Source organism: Populus euphratica, unplaced genomic scaffold (genome assembly GCF_000495115.2).
Source record: "Populus euphratica unplaced genomic scaffold, PopEup_1.0 scaffold49.1, whole genome shotgun sequence".
NCBI classification, from domain to species: domain Eukaryota; kingdom Viridiplantae; phylum Streptophyta; class Magnoliopsida; order Malpighiales; family Salicaceae; genus Populus; species Populus euphratica.
In genome coordinates this window covers 744,206-763,890 of record NW_011499875.1, presented here as the reverse complement: position 1 = coordinate 763,890, position 19,685 = coordinate 744,206, and the positions used below count along the sequence as shown (strand labels likewise).

The following is a 19,685-nucleotide window of genomic DNA, read 5'->3' as shown; positions in this document are numbered from 1 at the left end:
TGAAGTGAATTTTTGAATTTGTTTTTAAAAATTAATTTTTTTTGGTATTTTAGAATTTTTTTAATGTATCGAAGTTAAAAACAATTTTTTTAAAATAAAAAATATTTTTTATATATTTTAAATAAAAATACTTTAAAAATAACTTATATTTTTTAAAAAAGAAAACGAAAATGAAAAAAAAGAAAAGTAACGAAAGAGTGTTTATCACTTTTTAAGGAGCATCTGAACGCCACTATACCTCTGAACAGCGAGTGTGTTTTTCTATCAGAAAAAACACACGCAAAGCCACTTTCTCTCTCCAAAATTCAAACGTCCTGTTTGGCAAATTAGGGATCTGAAAGAGGTCAAGAAATATGAGCCGATACAACAGCGACCCTAACCCATTCGATGAAGAAGAAGAAGTGAATCCCTTCTCGGTAATTTTCCTTCCTTTCCTTGTTTTCTCGTTTCGGCCCCTTTCCAGATCTATTTCCTCCTCGTTTTTAAGTGGTTTAGTTTTGCTATATTTCGATTTATGCGAGAGTAGTTTGGGCATTTCTTGTTTATTTGTCTGGATCTCATATGGAAACTTTTCTTTTTTAAATGATGGAAGGGAGCAAGTACACATTTTGTTCGATTTATTTATTTATTTTTCAATTTTAAATTATGTTTTACACTGAACTGAGTAATAGAACATGTGATGTTTTTGCGTAATTTTTGAAAAAGAGAACCTTAATGTGATTACTGTTCGGTTGTGAATGTGAAATTGTTATCAGAGTGGACTAATTGTTGACTAAATTGCGAGTAGGGTAAAACTTATTTGATGAGAATAATAGGTTAGGAATTAGGCAAGTTATGGGGTCCAATTGTTGCAACATGGGTGAAGTCAGGCTTAGTCAAAGACTGGTCAACCCTGGTTTGACCATCAATTGTAAACTGGGTTCTGTAAGTAGTCAGATATGCACTCGCAAGCTTTCAGATTTTGAAATTAGCTGAAGTTCAACCCTGGTTAAATTTTGGATCATGGAACTGGTTCTGAAAAAAAAAATTAGTGTATGATGCCGTTGTCTTTTTTTTAATTTATATTTTTTTTTCTGCCAATTTGGTTTATTGTTGTTCATGGTGTTACTTGCTTGGGATTTTTACAGAAGGGCGCAGGTGCTCCAGCATCAAAGGCACGCATTCCTCCTTTGGGACATGAAGCTATGGGATTTGGGCACAATGATGCAACAGTTGACATTCCACTTGATACAATGAATGTAATGAAATTTGTAGTTTCCCTGCTTACAAGTACACTTGAGTTGCTGATTTTTGAACTGTATGATTTCTGTAATGGATGTGCAGGATTCAAAGAAAAAGGAGAAAGACCTCACATCTTGGGAAGCAGATCTTAAAAGGAGGGAAAAGGTTATCTTTTTCATCCCATGGTTAAATACTTCTATATGCAAGTGCAGTACTTGGTTTGTGTTATTCTAAAACATGGCTTCCTATCGTGTATAATTGAGCATGGATTCCTAACTGATTTTGAGTTGCTTATTTTTCTAAACCTGCTTTTATTTGTGTCTCATATAGTAAGAAATATTATACATTGATTTTAAGCTCGGCCAGAGGTTTTACTCATGACTTTTTCATCATCAGGAAATCAAAAGGAGGGAAGATGCTGTTGCTAAAAGCAAGGACTACAACCTACAAAATTTTTTGCTTCTAGAATCATATATTTATGGATTTGTAGAACGCTTATTGCTAACTCAATTTTTCTTTTCCATTTTACATGGTATTTCAGCTGGCATTACCCCAAATGATAAAAATTGGCCACCTTTTTTTCCTATCATCCATCATGATATAGCAAATGAAATACCTATCCATGCCCAAAGGATACAGTATTTGGCTTTTGCCAGTTGGTTAGGTAGGAGATAATTTTGTTCTATCAATTTTTTTTTTTGAAATTTCCTTTGTTGCAAATTTGATGGCATGCATTCTTCTTTGAGTTCAAGTTGCTTTTGATGCTATTCAAACCAACAGAGATATTGTTTTCAGTTGACAGCTAGGGTAGGTAAGCATTTGGTTCTTCAGCCCAGTTACACCACAGATTTTCTATTCTAATGTAATGGAATGGCAAGCAAGTTCATAATATTAGGGACTGTATTCTGTAGAAGCATTGGTGCAATTCTCATATAGCATTTGATAAACACCAACTGCCTTTCTCCGCCTCTCCTTTTGTCCTTTGTGCAGAGTCCTTGATTTCCTGCTTAACTTTCCCTACCTTGTAGTTCTTTAACCTTCCATTTCAGTTTTAAAGACTTGCTTTGCCTCGGGGGTTTGTAGATGAGGAAACCTAGTCTCTACCACTTTGCATGAGAACACGTCCCTACCCTGTTGCTTTGCCCTTCAAACAGTGCTGTTGTTTACTGGAATAACTTTAATGTTTGTAGATAGTAAGATGAACTGGGGATTTCAATTTCATGGATGAGGTTGGGAGGAGCAACTTTTGAAGTGTTAGTGCTGGGTTTGTTTTTAGATATTATAATGTGGAGTTATGCACCTAAAATCATTCTTAAATATAGTTGCTTCGCTCGTTAGAACATTTTGTATATAGAATCACAAGATGTTTTATGAGTAGCTGCTAAATCTGAAGACAAGAAACTAAATATGATTATGAAAATCAAATGAAGCAGTTTAGCTTAAGAAGTTTTTGTGATTGGATTTTGGGTCTTAGTTTAGATCAATTGATTTCTTCCCTTGTATTAGTCTCCTGTAGCCCATTACTGTTTCAATGTGTTCTAACCTAACACTAAAATCATGCAAGTCACTTTATCACCTGGAACTTTATTGTCAACCTGCACAATTGATATTAGAGGATTCATAGTATCTTTCTAGATCTCCCATTTATCTTTGTGCGTCCATATCTTCTTTTCCTACTTGTCTTTGCTCCATTATAGACTTACTTGGTACAATGCTTCTGCAGCATCTTTGTCAAAATTTTCTTTACTGTGTTTTCATGCAGAATATTGTTAGCACAATCCTGTATTAGATTTTTTTTCTCTGGGAAACCATAAATTAGGGATAAATTGTTATAGATATCAATTAGAAAGGTGTGAGAGGACTCTGTGAAATGTTTTGGTGAAGATTTAATGTTTAAATTCAGATTCTTGGTTTATCTCCTTCCTTTGCAATAAATATTTCGGTACTCGTTCACAAACTTATTCTATCTGTGATCCTGGATTTAACCAGTTTTTCATGTGAACATATAATTCAGTCTTTACCTTAAGTTAAATTTAATAATGAAAATTACTCATGTCATTTCTTTTTCTATGCAAATATGGGCTGTTTTTCCTGTTTCTGTATCTTCTGCTCTTCTTATCTTCAAATCTATTTATTATGATATGTCATTTTATATCAAGGAAATGGATACAACTCTAGTCAAAATTACTTGTACCATTTCTTTTTCTATGCAAACTTACCGCTAAATTCTTGTTTTTCTTCTATGAGTTTCTCACTTACTATTAAGCTGCAAATCTTAATCTTCTTTTGGTGTCCTGATTTCAGGCATTGTCCTTTGTCTTGTCTTCAATGTAATTGCTGTGACAGTGTGTTGGATTAGAGGCGGAGGTAAGCTCTTCTCCTAATCACATTAGCAACAATTTGTTTAAGAGCTGTAATGCAATTTGAGTCATCTCACACGATTCATGGTATGCAGGTGTCAAAATCTTTTTCCTTGCCATAATCTATGCGCTGATGGGATGTCCACTTTCATATGTCTTGTGGTACCGACCTCTCTATCGAGCAATGAGGTAAGTATTTGTTAATGTCTTCATATTTATTTGATTTGAAGCTTTCCAAATATGCCATGAAAACCATTATCTGCATCGGTAGACTTAACAAACTAATGTGTTTGAATCAATGAACTGGATTGCTTAATCAACAAATTTCTTTACTGAAGGAATAATTGTGGAATCATCATGTGTGAGCTAGTGCATATTACCCTTAGGGGACTGGAGTTTTAATGGTATTACTTATAAGTTTATCATGAATAAGGTTACTATTTAATGGAAAATATTGGTTCTCCACTTGATAAGGAAAAAAATTATATTTATAGGAAAGGACGGGTTACATTATTAGTTAACTGTGGTAGCCTATTGACTACTACATCTTTGGTTTCCTACTCGCAGTTGCATTGAGTGTGACGTTGACGTTATATCAAAAGAAATGTGCACTGGTTTTGTGATTGAAAAATAAGGTCAATGATTTTTAGTCTAGACTTGGGGGAAAAATGCCAAAGTCAGAATCAAATTTCAAGAGTTTAGGCTTTTATAGAACCTTATGGAATTGATTAAAGTTTTCATGTATAAGTCATCATTCGCAATACTCGCTCTGTTTATATTTTGGAACTCTGCCTGGTGATTGTTGCCCAGCCCCCGACAAATCCAAGCAGAGCCTTGGGCTCCATTTGGGATTGGGTGGCTACCTAGTCCCAGTCATTGCAACTTCAAATGGGGCCTTGGGTTGTGAAAAGACATGGTTGTAGCTCTGAATTGATTAATATATTTCTATACATGTAAGGACCGCATTTTGGCAGTTGCACACAAGTTGCCTCGAGTTAGTTTTGTTGGCAAACTACAATTTAGTTTTAGACTGATTAATTCTGGTGATCTGTTTGGTTTTGGTTGCTATGGTGGGTTGTTGAGTTGTGTTTGGTGTTTTTGAAGAAAACATAATATGGTAAAGTACTTAAGAGTTGGTCTATGAGGCTATCAATGGTCTAGTTGCCATGTTTTATTTTCAATGGCAATCTATAGCTTAGTCCTAAAACTTTTGGGCTGTCAGGTTAGCTCCTTTTTTTTAGGCGCAACAGGTAACATGGTCAATTTTGGTGACAAAAAACTGCCGTGTGGCTAACCCGCTTGCTCCTGGTGGACAGGGACTAAATAACTATTACTAAAGCTGAGGGACTCAAAAATAGTTTATGTTTTAAAGTGCCATGTGGTAACTCAATGGTAAAGCTAATTGGATTGCTTGAGCCTATGGGCAGAGACTAAATTAACTGGCCTGAAAGTTGAAGTATGCAGCTTGCTTTTGATCTGACAATTTGTCCATGCATTGCAATTGCCAAAATCCTGTCTTAAAGTGTATCTTTAGATTGCTTATTACAAAACCTTAGTTGAAGGACTATTCCCTAAGTTGAAAGGTTGAAATGCACTTTCTGAAGATGATATGTGGCACATCACAAGCCTTATCAAAGCCCACTCTCCAGAACTGCTAAATTGTTTGTGCCTTAAGTTAGATGCTATATCAACCATATTCAGAGTTGAAAGACAGTTTTTTTTCCGTCCCAAAACTGTCATGTGGCTGCCTACCAGCTCCTAAGGATTAGATAAATTATCATTGATTTCTGGTTGCCATCTCATTACAGAGGTGGCCACCTTGGTTAGCCTAAGAGATTCTATTGGGCAAGTAATTTTTTATGGGATGATTCTATAACAAATGATAATTTCATAATAAAACAATTTTTGCATTCTATTCTGGATTTCTCTCTTATTGTCTCACATCTGTGTGTGCGCAAGCTGACAGCCTTGAAAGCCTCCTTGTTCTCACTTTCCTTTATGTTCCATTTTGGTTTTATGTTCCTTGCCACCCCAAAAACCCCTCAACAGAAAATAACAATCCGACTTTTGCAGGTTTCTATCCACACCTAAAATAAATAATTTTATCTTCTGGGGTTCTGTTTTAACAGCTAAAACATTGATTTTTCTTTTCTAGAGTTTTCTTTCACTACTAAGAAACAATTTGTTATTTTACCAGCCAAAAAGATCTATCATGCCTTGTGAATTAATCACAGATGCAAAGATATCCAAGGAGGTTCAACCTTTGATTGTTAAATGTTCAAGAAACAGCCTAAAGCCCTTGATCAAAGCAATGAATCAGCCAAATCTAGGATTTGGATCTAGAGTGGAATCCAAAAGGTTTCGGAGGGAAGCTTTGGAAAAGAAGCTTCTTTCATAGGGTTTTTATTTAAAAGAGAGATGAATTACTGTTTATTTGTGTGTGAGATAGAGTTTTGAGTGTTTTCGGTCTTAGATACTGGCAAGAGCTGGGCAGCAGGCTTCGTGCTCAATATTCTTCCAAAATATAATTTGCTTGTTCTTGAGATAAAGGAAATTGATAATTCATCCAAAAAGAGAGAAACATAAGAAGTACAAGATAAGTTCTTGTGGAGAAAGAAGGGTGGTTGACTGTTCAGGAAAGAACTGTAGTTGCTGAATTGAATGAAAAAAGAAAGGTCTGTTTGCTTGTGAAGGAGATGAATTAATGTCTGTCTATGCAAGATAGAGATTTGAGTGTTTTGGGCCTCAGATGCAGGCAAGGGTTGTGCAACTTGCTTCATGTTCAATGTTTCTTGCAAAATATATTTTGCTTGTTCTTGAGATAAAAGCAGTAGAAAAACTCATCCAAAAAGAGAGAAAGTAACACAAGAAATGTGAGATGAGTACTTGTTGGAGTAAGAAGGCTGGTTGTTGATTGTTTAGGAAAAGACTGCAGTTGTTGAATTGAATGAAAAAGGAGGTCTGTTTACTCGTGAAATGAAGCAATTTATTTTACATGGTCTTAGATGATCTTTTTTATTATCTTAAAACAATAATTCCACGTTGAGTGCCTTCTCCAATAAAATCTTTTCAGTTAACCAATGTGGTTATTGGTCTGACAAACCCAATAAATCTCCCATAGCATCCAGCTAAGTTGCCACTTGCCAGTTGTGGGGGATATTACAGCCTAGTTCTTAAACTTTAGTTCTGATCATGCTAGTCCTTCATCTTTCATTGCAGGTGATATTGTCAATTTTAGTTCCTCAACTTTAGTTAATAGTCGTTTTAGTACATAACCTTTTGAAGCAGATAATGGGGGGTGAATTGCCACATGACAGTTTGGAGCAAAAACTAGCCTAAAGCCTCTTCTTGTATGCTATTCAGGCTTGCATAGGGTGCCAAGGTTTGACTTCCACTGGTCAAAGCAGTTCTTGCTTCAGTATAGCCTTATATGATTTTTTTATAATCATTTTGAATGTGTTTTGAAATGGTATTTTATGTCCTGCACTCAGAGGGTCATTATTTGTTCTTCAGTCTCTTTATCATTTAAGATGATGCAATCAATGCATGTAGATCAGTGTTTGTATTCCAGATGTTCCTTTATAATTTAGGAGGCATGCAATGCATATAGTGGTCTTGGTTTGGCTGTTTGCAAAGTGGCAAAGGTGACAATTGTCACTGAAACTTGCTTGATGTGCATGATGCAGGAGAAAATCAAGTCAATTAAAAAATTATTTGCTGCCTTGCAAAGAGAGAAATTGAGGTCGGGCATGATCAGAAGTTTGATGTGCAAGAAAATGTGCAAAAATGGATATGAGAAATTAGGCACTTATGGCTGCCAAACTAGACTTAGATTTCTGCATTTGTATCCATGTAGAAAAAAGAAGATTTACAAATTTACTGTTAAGCTAGAAACCTTAGTATTTGTCTACTTAGTTCCTAAATCAAACCCTGAATGCGGCTAGGAGATAGATGAGGTTAATTAAAAGATTAATGGCTGCCTTGTAAACAAATTAATTGTTATTTGGAAATCCAGAATTTAGATAAGGCGCTCATGCCTGCCAAACCAACTTTTTAAATCTGTTTCTGTATTTGAGGAGAAAACAGAAGATTGCAAACTTACTATAAGCTGAAAACTTGAGTAATTATCCACTTAATTCTTAAATTGAACTCTTGAGTTTAACTAAGTCAAAACATCAAAATTTTCTACATTGATTACAACGGTGTACTGGTGGTAAGTAAACACATGGTTGCTTCATGTATAATTGAACTAAAGATTAAGAGATTGGTGTTCTTATGGTTGTTAAAATGTTCCTTTGTTTTCAAACTTGCAGGACGGATAGCGCATTGAAGTTTAGCTGGTTTTTCGTGTTCTACCTGGTTAGCTTCATATGCCAACCATGACTATATAATTTATCATTGTAATTATTGTATTTTTTTAAACCAACTGATTTTTGAATTTGGTGCCCAGATTCATATTGGTTTCTGTATATTTGCTGCTATTGCTCCTCCAATTGTCTTCCATGGGAAGTCTTTGACGTAAGTTCTTTTGGTTCTCAAATTTGATTTCATGCCATGCTATCACACTTAGTTTAGAATATAAAATTTAAATTGATGAGCTTTCTTACAATATTGATTTTGATATCACAACTTTTGTTCTGAATGCTAAGATTTGAACGTTGTTATCAATTGCAGGGGCATCCTTCCAGCAGTTGATGTCTTCTCTGACCATGTGTTGGTTGGGGTAAGTTCAACAGTCTTGGCATCTCACATTTATTTTATTTGTTTTACAAACAACTCGGCATGAACATTTCAGAGTATTGGGAGGCACTTTGTCTTCTGGAATGTCAAATTTTGCTCTTGCATAATCTCTTTAGTCCACAACACGACAAGTGTGTGATAGAATTTCTCTTACCACTATTATGATTTCTGACCCTCAAAATATTTATGACACTTTTAATTTATCATTTCAGTAAATTTACCATCCTTCTCCATATATTTGACTGAGTGCTGTGTTTATGTCTTGAAGAAGCTGAACCATCTTAATATAATTTTTTGTCTATTTTTTACAAGAATGCCAATTAGGTGTTGAAGAAGGGATGCTTCAATAGTAAAATATTGCCTGTTTGTGCACCAAGTCCCTTGGGGCCTCCTTATGGATTGGAGAAATTGCAAATTGGCTTAGTTCTCTTATTTCACTATCCTTGGTTGTCAGTATTTATTGTAATTTTTTCTTGAGAGCTAGCTGATCTGGTTCAACTTCTCTCATGGATAATTTTCTAGAAGTTCTAGGCCCTTTTGGTTTTTACCTGTTAACCTTAAATGACTGACGTAGTAGAGAGAGATGGATGGATGGATGGATGGATGGATGATGCATTGATACTCCCCCTTGAGTCTGTGATGTTAAATGGGCATATATCTATGGTAAAATGAATTATGAGAGAAGTAATTGAAGGTGTTTTCCTTCCTAAAGTGCCAAAAAACTAAGGATGTGTTACTGTGTTGTGATAAATTCTTAAAAGCATCAACTCTTATGTGGAATTAATTCCAGGAAGCAGTGTAAAAAGTTATCTTGTATTGGTGTAATCAATTACCACTGGTATAGGCATTGGAGGCAAATGATGGATTATACCTGATTAACCGTTGTGTTTTTCTTCTTCTTCTTAATATATTTTGCATCCTATGATCTTTCCTTAAAGATCATCAAGACATGATATGCATGGAGATGATCCAGTCGTGGTGTAGGATATATTTTGTTTCTGATATGATATCAGATTGTTTTCATTCTTTTATTCACAAGTGTCAAAACACTGTCTTGAAATAATGCTCTTCTGCGCAGATTTTCTACTTAGTGGGGTTTGGCCTGTTTTGCTTAGAGTCACTTCTCAGCCTGTGGGTCCTTCAGGTAAGATTCTTCATCTTTACTAAAGTCAGCATTTGTTTACTGTTATCCCCCAACCCCCAGTAGAATATTTGTCCCGCATGTGCTGAGAGTTGGATTTAAAGCAACCATACCCCTTTTCTATATCTCTTTTTTTTTTTTTTTTTGGTGACCTTGGATTCCTGCTCTCCTTTTCTCTCTCTGCAGAAAATCTATATGTACTTCAGGGGGAACAAGTGAGAGATAATGTAGGGTTGGAACTCGGATACAGTTTTTCAAGTGTTGCTGCTTCTCACTTCTCAGGGTGGTTTGGTAGATTCCTCTTTCTATTATTATATATATGTTCATTTCTTTCTTTCTTTCTTTTTTCCTTTTTTTTTTTTTATGTGAGTAGCATATTCCAAACCCAGGGAGCATTATATTCCAAAAATTACTGATATATTGCGTTCAGCATCAATATGGAAAGAAGAAATGTCTCTTGTTTTGATAAATAAGCCAATAGCACTAGTGAGATTACAGGGCGTGTGCCTCCTGAATGAGTTGAAACAGGGTTCCATTTTAGTTGTTTTGATAATGGTATGCTAGCTACGCGAAGGCTGGATTGCCGGAATGGCAAAGTGGGAATAGCAGCCCATGGTGTTGTGAGTTGCTTTGAAGCCCAGTGAGCAAGTTGTCAGAAGAGACGTGGATGCTGCCTGTGCGTTCCTGTTGGGGAAATCAGCAGTTAAAATAATCCATCCAATGGGCTTTGCACACGCCTGCAGTGTGTTTCTAGACGTTTATTTTAGTTGGGTCTGTCTTGAACCAGCCTCCAGCGAGAGTGTTAGTTGTCGCAACACGGATCCGCCGACAGGGATGAGAACTTCGTTTTTGCTTCTGATTGATTGGGATCGTTAATTGTTTATGAAAAAGTGCGTTGCGTTGTGTTTTAAAATAATGTTTTTTATTTTTCAAGATCGTTAATTGGGATCGTTGCGTTGTGTTTTATTTTTAGTTTAAAAAATGAGGAAGCAGCCGCTCCAAGGCTGTTCAAGAATCTTCATGTGATTCCAGTTTCTCATGGAAGAAGCAACACGGAAATAGTTACCTACAAAAGCATTTTCATGGTAATCTTTCATGAATTAATTTTAAAAAAATAGTCTCTGAAGCTTGATAAGCACCTCGGCCGCCGCTAAAGTTTCTATTTTCCTCGGGGGCTGACGTTTCGAGTTTTTCTTAGTTTCTTGTCTTTTTCAAGTTTGTGTTTCGAAGAATGTGGTCCGAAGCATGTCTAGCAATAACGATGGAATTATATTTGAAGTGTGGTTTCGGTTATTATTTACTATGAAAATGTTAAAAAAATATTTTTGATATTAATTCATTAAAATAATTAAAAAATATTAGTCCAAAATTAAAATTTTTTTTTTTTAAAAAAACATAAAACTAAACAGGATGAATCTTCTTTTAGTGTTATTACCCTCGGCCTCGCTCTTCCAGGCATAGAAGTACATTCCGAGACTAAATTCCGTGCTATGTATTGGCTCCATATCTCCTCCAGTCCACACCCCAAAACCCTCATCTTGAACCGTCCACCACCCTGATGCCACGTGGCGTGGCAAATATCCAAACTGCAAGAAATGACGACCAAGCTTCTCCATGCCATTGTTTATCGCAAATGCCATCACCTCATCAAGATGTTCAATAGACTACAAATATCTGGTATAGTTTTCGGGACTGTAAACAATTCCAAATGACAATCTTAGTCATGGGCATTAAATTATTCCCGTCCATGTCCCCCCTATATTCCTGCCTTAGTATTACCTCCAGCTTTGTCAAAAACTAGGGGTAGTCACAGAAAAACAGAAACAAGACACGTCAGCATCCCATCACCAGCCAAAACAGTTTTTTCATTCCCATACAAACTGCTATCTGTTTCTCTTTTCTTCAACCTTTACCTCCACTCATTTGTTTTCCAAACTTTTCCTTTGATATAATCAAAGGAAAAGCGTCCACAAATACATTACATGCCACCCTTTCAAAACTAGCTGAAAAAATCAGAATTGCCAGTAATCAGTTCACCACCATCTCTTCCGCTCTCAAGCCAAGGAAATGGCAGTTTGCACAGTATACACTACGCCGTCCCTCAATTCAACTTGCTCTATCTCCACCCCAACAAAAACCCACTTGGGGTTTAACCAAAGACATGTGGTGTTCTATAGCACTAACAAGAAAACAACCAAGAGGGCCAGCAGTGCTGTGATAACCTGCTCAACTGACACACAAACTGTTGTGATTGGCCTAGCAGCAGACTCTGGGTGTGGTAAGAGTACCTTCATGAGGAGGTTAACAAGTGTTTTTGGAGGTGCAGCAGAGCCACCAAGAGGTGGCAATCCTGACTCAAACACGCTCATAAGCGACACTACAACTGTAATATGTTTAGACGATTATCACTCACTTGACAGGACTGGAAGGAAAGAAAAGGGTGTCACTGCACTTGACCCAAGAGCCAACAACTTTGATCTCATGTACGAGCAAGTAAAGGCTATCAAAGATGGGACTGCTGTTGAGAAACCAATTTACAACCATGTTACAGGTCTCTTGGATCCTCCTGAGCTTATTAAGCCTCCTAAGATTCTTGTCATTGAAGGTTTGCATCCAATGTAAGTAAAACTACAGCTTCGAATTTCCTTTCTTGTATTTTTTATGATAATGCATATGCTTAACTGTCTTTCTCTCTGTCTGCCTGTCTATCTCTGTCTTTCTTTCTTTCCCTCACTCCCTCTTTACCACACATGTGCTGGTGAAATCTCGGAATCATCACTCCCCCCCCCCCCCCCCCCCACCAGTTTTTAAAGAAACCGAGGATTCCATCAACTGAATTTGTTATTCTATGCCTCTGTAATTAATTAATCATTTTTTTCCAGAAAACTTAATGTATCGTATAACATTTATACATGAAGGCATAAAGACACAATGTATCACATATTAAATACGGATCAATTTTTCAAGCAAAAAAGCATACCTGGAGAAAATAAGAATACCACATCGTTTTGAGGATATTTTTGTTTTTTCAACAAAATGATCTGAGAATAAATGGATCGTTGATCCTGAGATAGTATATGTTTTATCATTTATGTTCGTCCATTTCGATATAGTATATGTTAAGTGATCCTCTATCTTAATTACAACGCTGAGGAATTGGAACTCTATATTGCCCAAGCTAGCTTGGGCCTGCACCATAGCCCCACTCCTCCTTGTATGCAACTATGACTAATCCCCAGAGACCATTTCTAGATTTGTTATTGTAGAGAGATTGAATTCAAGGGGAGAATGGAGAAATAAATTTTTAGACGAATGAATCAAGTTGTACGTGAATGACTTGCTTAAGATTCAATTGAAGAGGGATTTAATCTTATGAAAAATGATTCAAAAGATACCTAACCTTAAAGAAAACAAATACTATTAACCTTTTTGTCTTTGTCGATGAAGGGCTCATCCGTCCAAAACAATATAGGGCTATTATACTAGACAAAACCCGAATGTGCACAGGAAAGAGTGATGCAATTTATTACAATCTATTGAGTAAGATCTGTTTGCAAGAGCCTGGACTGATTGTCACCATCTATGCAAACATGTAGGTATGACCAACGTGTGAGGGACCTCTTGGACTTCAGTATCTACTTGGACATTAGCAACGAGGTTAAATTTGCATGGAAAATTCAGGTGACTCCCTCTATAAATCCATCTTTCCAACTTCTTTATATCAGTGGCCACCATTTATCCATTTCTTGTGAACTAAAGATGTCGTGCTGATTGCAGAGGGATATGGCTGAGCGAGGACACAGTCTTGAAAGCATTAAAGCTAGTATTGAAGCACGCAAGCCAGATTTTGATGCTTATATTGGTAGTTCCTTCAAACTCGTAAAAGATTATATTACCAATTGTTAATATACATCTGCTTTTTTATCAGCCTAAAATTTCTATCCAAATGCATGATTATTTCAATTTTTTTTTTCTCACTTTGCAGATCCACAAAAGCAATATGCTGATGCAGTCATTGAAGTGCTGCCAACCCAACTCATTCCGGACGACAACGAGGGGAAGGTTTTAAGAGTTAAGCTGATCATGAAAGAAGGGGTGAAATTTTTCAGCCCTGTCTACTTGTTTGATGAAGGCTCTTCTATTTCATGGATCCCGTGTGGTAGGAAGCTCACCTGCTCTTACCCTGGCATCAAATTCTCCTATGGGCCCGACGCTTACTACGGCCATGAGGTATCTGGTCTAAAGTTCTAAATATGCTTTAGATTTGACCTGTTTAAGAATATGCTGGAGAAGTAAGAATCTTTCGGAGTTGATTTTTTAGTTATAATGATGCAGGAAGGGATCCATAGATTCTTTCTTTGGTCTGAGAAAACAATGAGCTCCATTTCTACAGTTTAATATTTTGTTATTTATACTCTGTTTTGTTTTGTTCGTTCTCAGGTGTCTGTACTGGAAATGGATGGGCAATTTGACAGATTAGATGAGCTCATCTATGTCGAAAGCCATCTAAGTAACATCTCTACCAAGTTCTATGGAGAAGTCACCCAGCAGATGTTGAAGCATGCTGATTTCCCTGGCAGCAACAACGGAACAGGTCTCTTTCAGACAATCGTTGGATTGAAAATAAGAGACCTCTTCGAGCAAATTGTTGCCAGTAGGGCCAAAACCCCAGTAGAAGCCACAAAAGCCTAATTTACATAATGAACAAGGCACTCATTCTCTAAAGTTACCCTCTCTTTCAGTTTCTCTTTTTCAACGTCCTTTCGTGCTTCAATTCAGTGATAGGTCGGTCCTCATAAGAATGAGATGTTGAGAACACTCTGTATCTATTTGGTGTTATATTTCTATGGAGATCTGTATAATATAGAGAATAAAAAACAGATGAAATTCATTTCAGAAACTTCATAGAAGATCAGAACCTTTTGGCATTATTTTCTTTCAAGTTCCTGCACTGCTTTTTCCTTTTTGTATCACCTATTTAGCCACTAATATTGGTGATTTGCTTGTGCTCTATTTTCTTCTTGGAACATGAATGGCCTAATGAAAATGCATGGTTTTTATCTTTCCCCTTCAATGTGCAAAGGAAATGTAAGAGAACAGGAAGTCAAGTGACATGGCGTGAAGTTAGCAAAGTATCATTGGCCTTCCCTTTTCGAGTGTGTGTACTGATATAGTTTGATTTCCCAAGACAGTAAAAAAAAGTCTCGGTTGAGATTCGACAATCGAATCTCTGTAGGGAATGATTGCCTTTTCAGAGACAGCATTTATATATTGTTGTGGTATTTCAGTAGGGAAGCAATCGAATGCAGAGCCATCTTTAACACGATTGCCTTTTCAGTGAGATTAAGTGAAAGAGCAAATCATCAAATCCTTTCTTGTAACTATGAAGCATTTTAAGCTGGAAAGAAAGCTAAATGAAATAAGTTATGGCGAGAAGCATGTACTACTTTGAAGTTCTGAAAGGACAGCATTAATGTTCTTATGTAAGGGTTGCAAAAGAGAAACAAACAAATTCGATCCCTCAAGCAAAGAGAAGCAAAAGGCCTTATCCAAACCGGTTTTCCCTTGTGTCAGATTCAATTTAGCAGATTTTGGAGTTAAGGACACTGCCAAAATCTCTTTGGGAAACCGAGGGTGTAGGATGGGCTTCATTTATCATGTAAAGTTGCGAGTTGTTGGAAATAAAACGAAAATGACATCATTAGGCAGAGAAATGACATCCACTTCCATCGCCATCTTGCGTTTAGCTTATTATAACAGATCAAAAGGAAAAAGTCGAGAAAATCAAGATCTCTTTTTGATATAACAACACTCTACAACTTACCCGTGGAAGGTTGGGAATTAGGTATGCTGGCAATTTAGCTTCCAACATTCCAGATCTCTTTTTGATTGTAACAAACTTGTCAGTGCCATGTCTAGCCCAGTGGTCCTTCAAGTCAAGATGATGAGAAAGATCGTAACCTTCGGCTGACAGTTTCAGAATAAGTTTCACATATGCTCCATTGCTCATTTTCCTCTTAGCCATGCGAACACCAGGCCTAATGAAGTCATGGGAAGAGAGTGCTCAGATATGCTATTCGTGCAACACAAAGATTGCCATCCACCAGCACCCCATTTGTAACAAACTCTTGGCATACCTGTACAAGACCAAAATGGAGAAGGAACACCAGATAAATCGAACTTTGTTTTGCCAATATCGATATTGAGGTTATAAAAATCATAGGGAATGTTTTAGGATGATTTATTTCTAGGAATTCCCTGATATCATTTATGGTGAATTGAGCTTATAAAAATCATAGGGAATGGAATTCACTTTAAGACCACACAAGCTTTTTCTCGAGCAAATCCTTCTGTAGGTGGAAAAAATGCCTGTACAAAGTCCACCGAGAGTTGTGGATGGAGAATCCTTGAAAAATCAAGTTAGTACTAGGAATATTTACGTGAAGAACAACATTAATAAAGATATTAATGGAAATGTTGAAGAGTATTTATCAATATATAAAAAGAGTTGGAGATGAAAATTTGAAAGTGAGGAGAGGAGAAAAGTCCCCTTTCCTCTCCTTTTTCCCTTCTTTTATATTACTTCATTTTTATTGTCTCAATGTAAAAAAAGGTGGAAAAGTAATCTTGTACTAGTAAGATAATTATCTTACTGATTGTACTAATATATATGGCTTATTTATATTTAAAGTGTGTTTGAAAATGTAGTTATAGTTTTTTTTTAAAGTATTTTTTATTTATAAAAATATATTAATAATTTTTTTATTTTTTAAAAATTATTTTAGAAATTAACATATCAAAATGATTTAAAAATATTAAAAATATATTAATTCAAAGTAAAAAAAAAATTCAAATTTTTTGAAAAGCGTTTTTGAAACATAATACTAAACATGTCTTTAATTGGATTATAATGAGCATTATAATTACTAATTCAGGTTCTGGATATGAGAGGCTCAATACCAAGTAACCTTTCAATTCCATACCCGATTTGAGGAATATTAAGTTCAATTCGCGCTTGAAGCCTAGAAGAAAACAAGATGCAGACATGCCAAAATTCAATATAAGTTGAACATGGTTACATTAGCATCTAATATAAAATTAGACGTGGACACAACCAGACCCAACATGAAACCAGGTATGGATACGTCCCTGCCCAACATAAAGTAAGGCATGATTGTGCTCCAGCCCAAAATGTGGCCGGACATAGATGTATACTAACTCAACTTGGAATGGAGCATGGCTATGTCACAGCCCAACCTAGGTTTCACACTCGAAAAAACATAGTTTCCCTTTGGATTATAAATCTTGTGCATTATCTCCAGGTTGATTTGAGAAACCATGGCCCATCAGATATCAAGATTCTTTTTCTCACGTTTTGATTCAGGTCTGATTTGTCCATTCGTCTTCTTGGAAGATTTCTTCTCGGGTTGCTTTGGCCCCAAAACCTTGGGTGGAATTTGATTAGAATTCTTGTCAGCAGACTTCTGTTTCCTAGCCTTTCTGGGCTTGGTTCGTGAGTTGTTTCTCTTAGCTAGCTCAGCTGGAGATATGGAACGGATGGAAGCAACTGGAACACCTGGTTGTGGATCCTTCTGAGTTCTGTCAGGACCTGAATTTGTTTTCGGTGCAGAGAAGAACCATCCGGGATAAAACCAGGAAAATGTGAAACTGATGCCGCTGTGCTTGCTTCTGGTATCACATGGTTTCAAGAGTATGTCCCCATCTTCATAACCACTGGATTAACACGTGCGTCAGGAGGTAGCTCGGGCAAATCAAAACCTGGCGCTCAACTGCTATAGGCATCTATGTCAGCCCAAATTCCACTTATAATCCATACATAGATGTTGCTGAAGGATAGGGAACAGATAGAATAACATTAAGAAGAGTTGGCTGATTCAGGCCAGAATTCATTCCCTCATCATCAAAACCATCAAGTAAGATTCTAAACCAGACCAGCCAAACTAATTATGGAAAAGCATATTGAATTAGTATGGTAGGAATTGCAGAATTCTCAACCATCTGAGGATATATTGCACCGCACAAATTTTCTTTCACTGTGATGTTTTCCAATGAAAATCTAAAAAGAAATACCTCGTCATTTCTAGAATAAATCACAGCATATGCGAAAACAGATCCAATTTCATAAATAACTTGCAAGTTCACTGCTAGAAAAGACAGAATAGAACGAGCGAAGGAGCCCAATATTCATGAATGAGCAGAGAAAAATGCATGATCAAAGCTCCTACAGAGAATATTAGGATAGGCACCATAGTGAGACCCCAAGGCAAGGATTTTCAAGACAGAAACATAATGCGAACCCCACATTACTTCATAAAGGAAAATAAAGCACAGTACCTTAAAAGGAAGAGCAATGTAGCCACCATGCAGTGGAGTTCAAGCTCTGAAAAAACAGATTACTCGTAAAGTTAACTTGAAGACAGTTTAAAACTGACACTAACACTGTAGACACAAAGAAAACCGAGACTCGCTGTCGCCTCACTGTTAGTTTTCTCACATTAACATGTTAACCCAACTGTTCTTGGTCCCTGAAAATGTAACATTGTACAGATTGGTCATTGCACTTAGTTTCTTTTCAATTTCATCCTTGCAAATTATGTTTGCATGATTTTATGTGTTAACATTTGTTTCAATTTATATTCCCTCCCGTACTAGTGTTTCATAGAGTATTTTAACGTTTGACTAAATATTTATTTCACAAAATACCACTTAAATTTGTCGTCAAAAAATAATAATAATGGTTTTGGGTGCATGGACTGGTCGAGGCCTTGCGTGGTTTTTTTTATATTTTTTTAATAAAAATGAAAGTGCATAATCATCATTTACTAGCAAATGGCGCACTAAAATCTCACGAGGAATTCGATCTTTCTACCATAAGACAGGCTAATGTTATCCAAATAAATACATAAATAAAATAATGTTATTTGACATATATACCCCTGCAGGCTGCAGTTACAGTATGACTCACAGCTATAATGATAGCTAGCAGTGCAAATCAAGGTCTTGAATGTGGGCTACCCAATTCTTGTACACCAGTCCTCTCCTGTTTGCTTTTCACCATGTTTCATGAGGTCAGGGCAGAATGAAATACTCAAATATTTAAGGTTGGTGAGATTCCTGATGCTTTTTGGAAGAGATGCCAGCTTTTGGGCAACCCCAGATTTTTGAAGCTCGTAGTGATGTCAGGTTTCCTCATGATTTTTGGCAATGATGCCAAGCTGGGACAGCCAGTTATTTTTAGATACTGCAGTGCACTGAAGCGAACCATGCCGACATAGGCAAGATTCTTAACTTGTCAAGCCCATCTAAGCACAAATCCTTGAGGGAGATAAGGTGTTCAACAGTATCTGGCAAAGCAGCCAGCTCAAGGAATTGACTAATCATCAGCCGTTGGAGGGAACTGAGGTATAGAATTTGTGATTTTTGATGAGCAGCAAGGTTTTGCAGCATCCTATGCGGAAAGGATGTCACCTCATCCAAGTATCCTAGCACAAGGGAAGTGAGGGTGCTAAGATATGAAACTGAATCCAATAAATCCTCATTGCAATGCTTTGTATCTAGCTTTCTAAGTGAAACAAGTGACAATGGCAGCGATGATAATTTGTAGCAATCAGAGACTGTCAACTTAGTGAGATTTGGGAGCAATTCTCTTTCGTTATCTTCTGAAAACCTTTCCAGCCTTGGCAAATGTTCAATTTTGAGTGTTTGCAGGGATGGAAATCTTCTCAGTGCCCCTCCACAATGATATTCTTTCTCTACGTACTCCACTTTGTTAATTCTAGAAAATGTTAGATTCCTTAAGGCATGTAACATCCCTGGTGGCGGAAGATCTAACACAATTATCCCAATCAGATAGCTCAACAGAAACCAAATTATCAAGTAGGATTGGCTCTCAGATCCAATGTGGAAAATGAATGCTTTTATATCCTTCTATCTTCAACTGCTTAGGATTTGGATGAGGTTCAAGAGATTCAAGTGCCTGTTCAGCATGTTCTTGTGATTCAGATTCACCATATTTTCTCCAATTCAAGGTCAAATGATGGAGATTTTCTTTCTGAGCAACAGTGGCTTCTTTGGTATCCACTGGATTTTCCACCCTCTCAAGGTGTAGAATAGATAATTTACCTTTGACATTTAGCTTATGCTTTTCAGCCAGCTGACCACCTTCTAACAAGAAGATAATCAGTTCACTATTCATAATTTAA

The 19,685-nt window shown here is 36.6% G+C and overlaps 4 protein-coding genes across 4 annotated transcripts; 2 read left to right on the top strand and 2 right to left on the bottom strand.

The window, feature by feature from the left end:
- The first annotated feature begins 208 nt into the window (after positions 1-208).
- Positions 209-9,935, top strand: SCAMP5 (SCAMP family protein). Its single transcript, XM_011029787.1, has 12 exons — positions 209-416; positions 1,128-1,238; positions 1,324-1,386; positions 1,618-1,651; positions 1,763-1,885; positions 3,526-3,588; positions 3,677-3,770; positions 7,895-7,940; positions 8,032-8,099; positions 8,256-8,304; positions 9,400-9,465; positions 9,649-9,935. Exons 1-12 carry the CDS (start codon positions 354-356, stop codon positions 9,679-9,681), a joined length of 813 nt encoding a protein of 270 aa, XP_011028089.1. The 5' UTR covers positions 209-353; the 3' UTR covers positions 9,682-9,935.
- A 1,246-nt stretch (positions 9,936-11,181) lies between these two features.
- On the top strand, positions 11,182-14,398 carry PRK (phosphoribulokinase). Its single transcript, XM_011029784.1, has 5 exons — positions 11,182-12,080; positions 13,059-13,143; positions 13,240-13,324; positions 13,448-13,692; positions 13,903-14,398. The coding sequence occupies exons 1-5, from the start codon at positions 11,530-11,532 to the stop codon at positions 14,152-14,154; spliced, it is 1,218 nt and encodes a 405-aa protein (XP_011028086.1). The 5' UTR covers positions 11,182-11,529; the 3' UTR covers positions 14,155-14,398.
- Positions 14,399-15,193: 795 nt separating this feature from the next.
- Positions 15,194-17,191, bottom strand: LOC105128217 (protein BASIC PENTACYSTEINE7). The gene is given in 4 exon segments (XM_011029785.1): positions 15,194-15,504; positions 15,507-15,665; positions 16,817-17,141; positions 17,144-17,191. Coding segments are annotated over 4 exon segments (813 nt in total). The 3' UTR covers positions 15,194-15,223.
- Positions 17,192-18,717: 1,526 nt separating this feature from the next.
- LOC105128332 (putative disease resistance protein RGA3) lies at positions 18,718-19,678 on the bottom strand. The gene is made up of 2 exons (XM_011029945.1): positions 19,399-19,678; positions 18,718-19,310 (listed from the first exon to the last, which is right to left on the bottom strand). Exons 1-2 carry the CDS (start codon positions 19,676-19,678, stop codon positions 18,718-18,720), a joined length of 873 nt encoding a protein of 290 aa, XP_011028247.1.
- Positions 19,679-19,685: the final 7 nt, after the last annotated feature.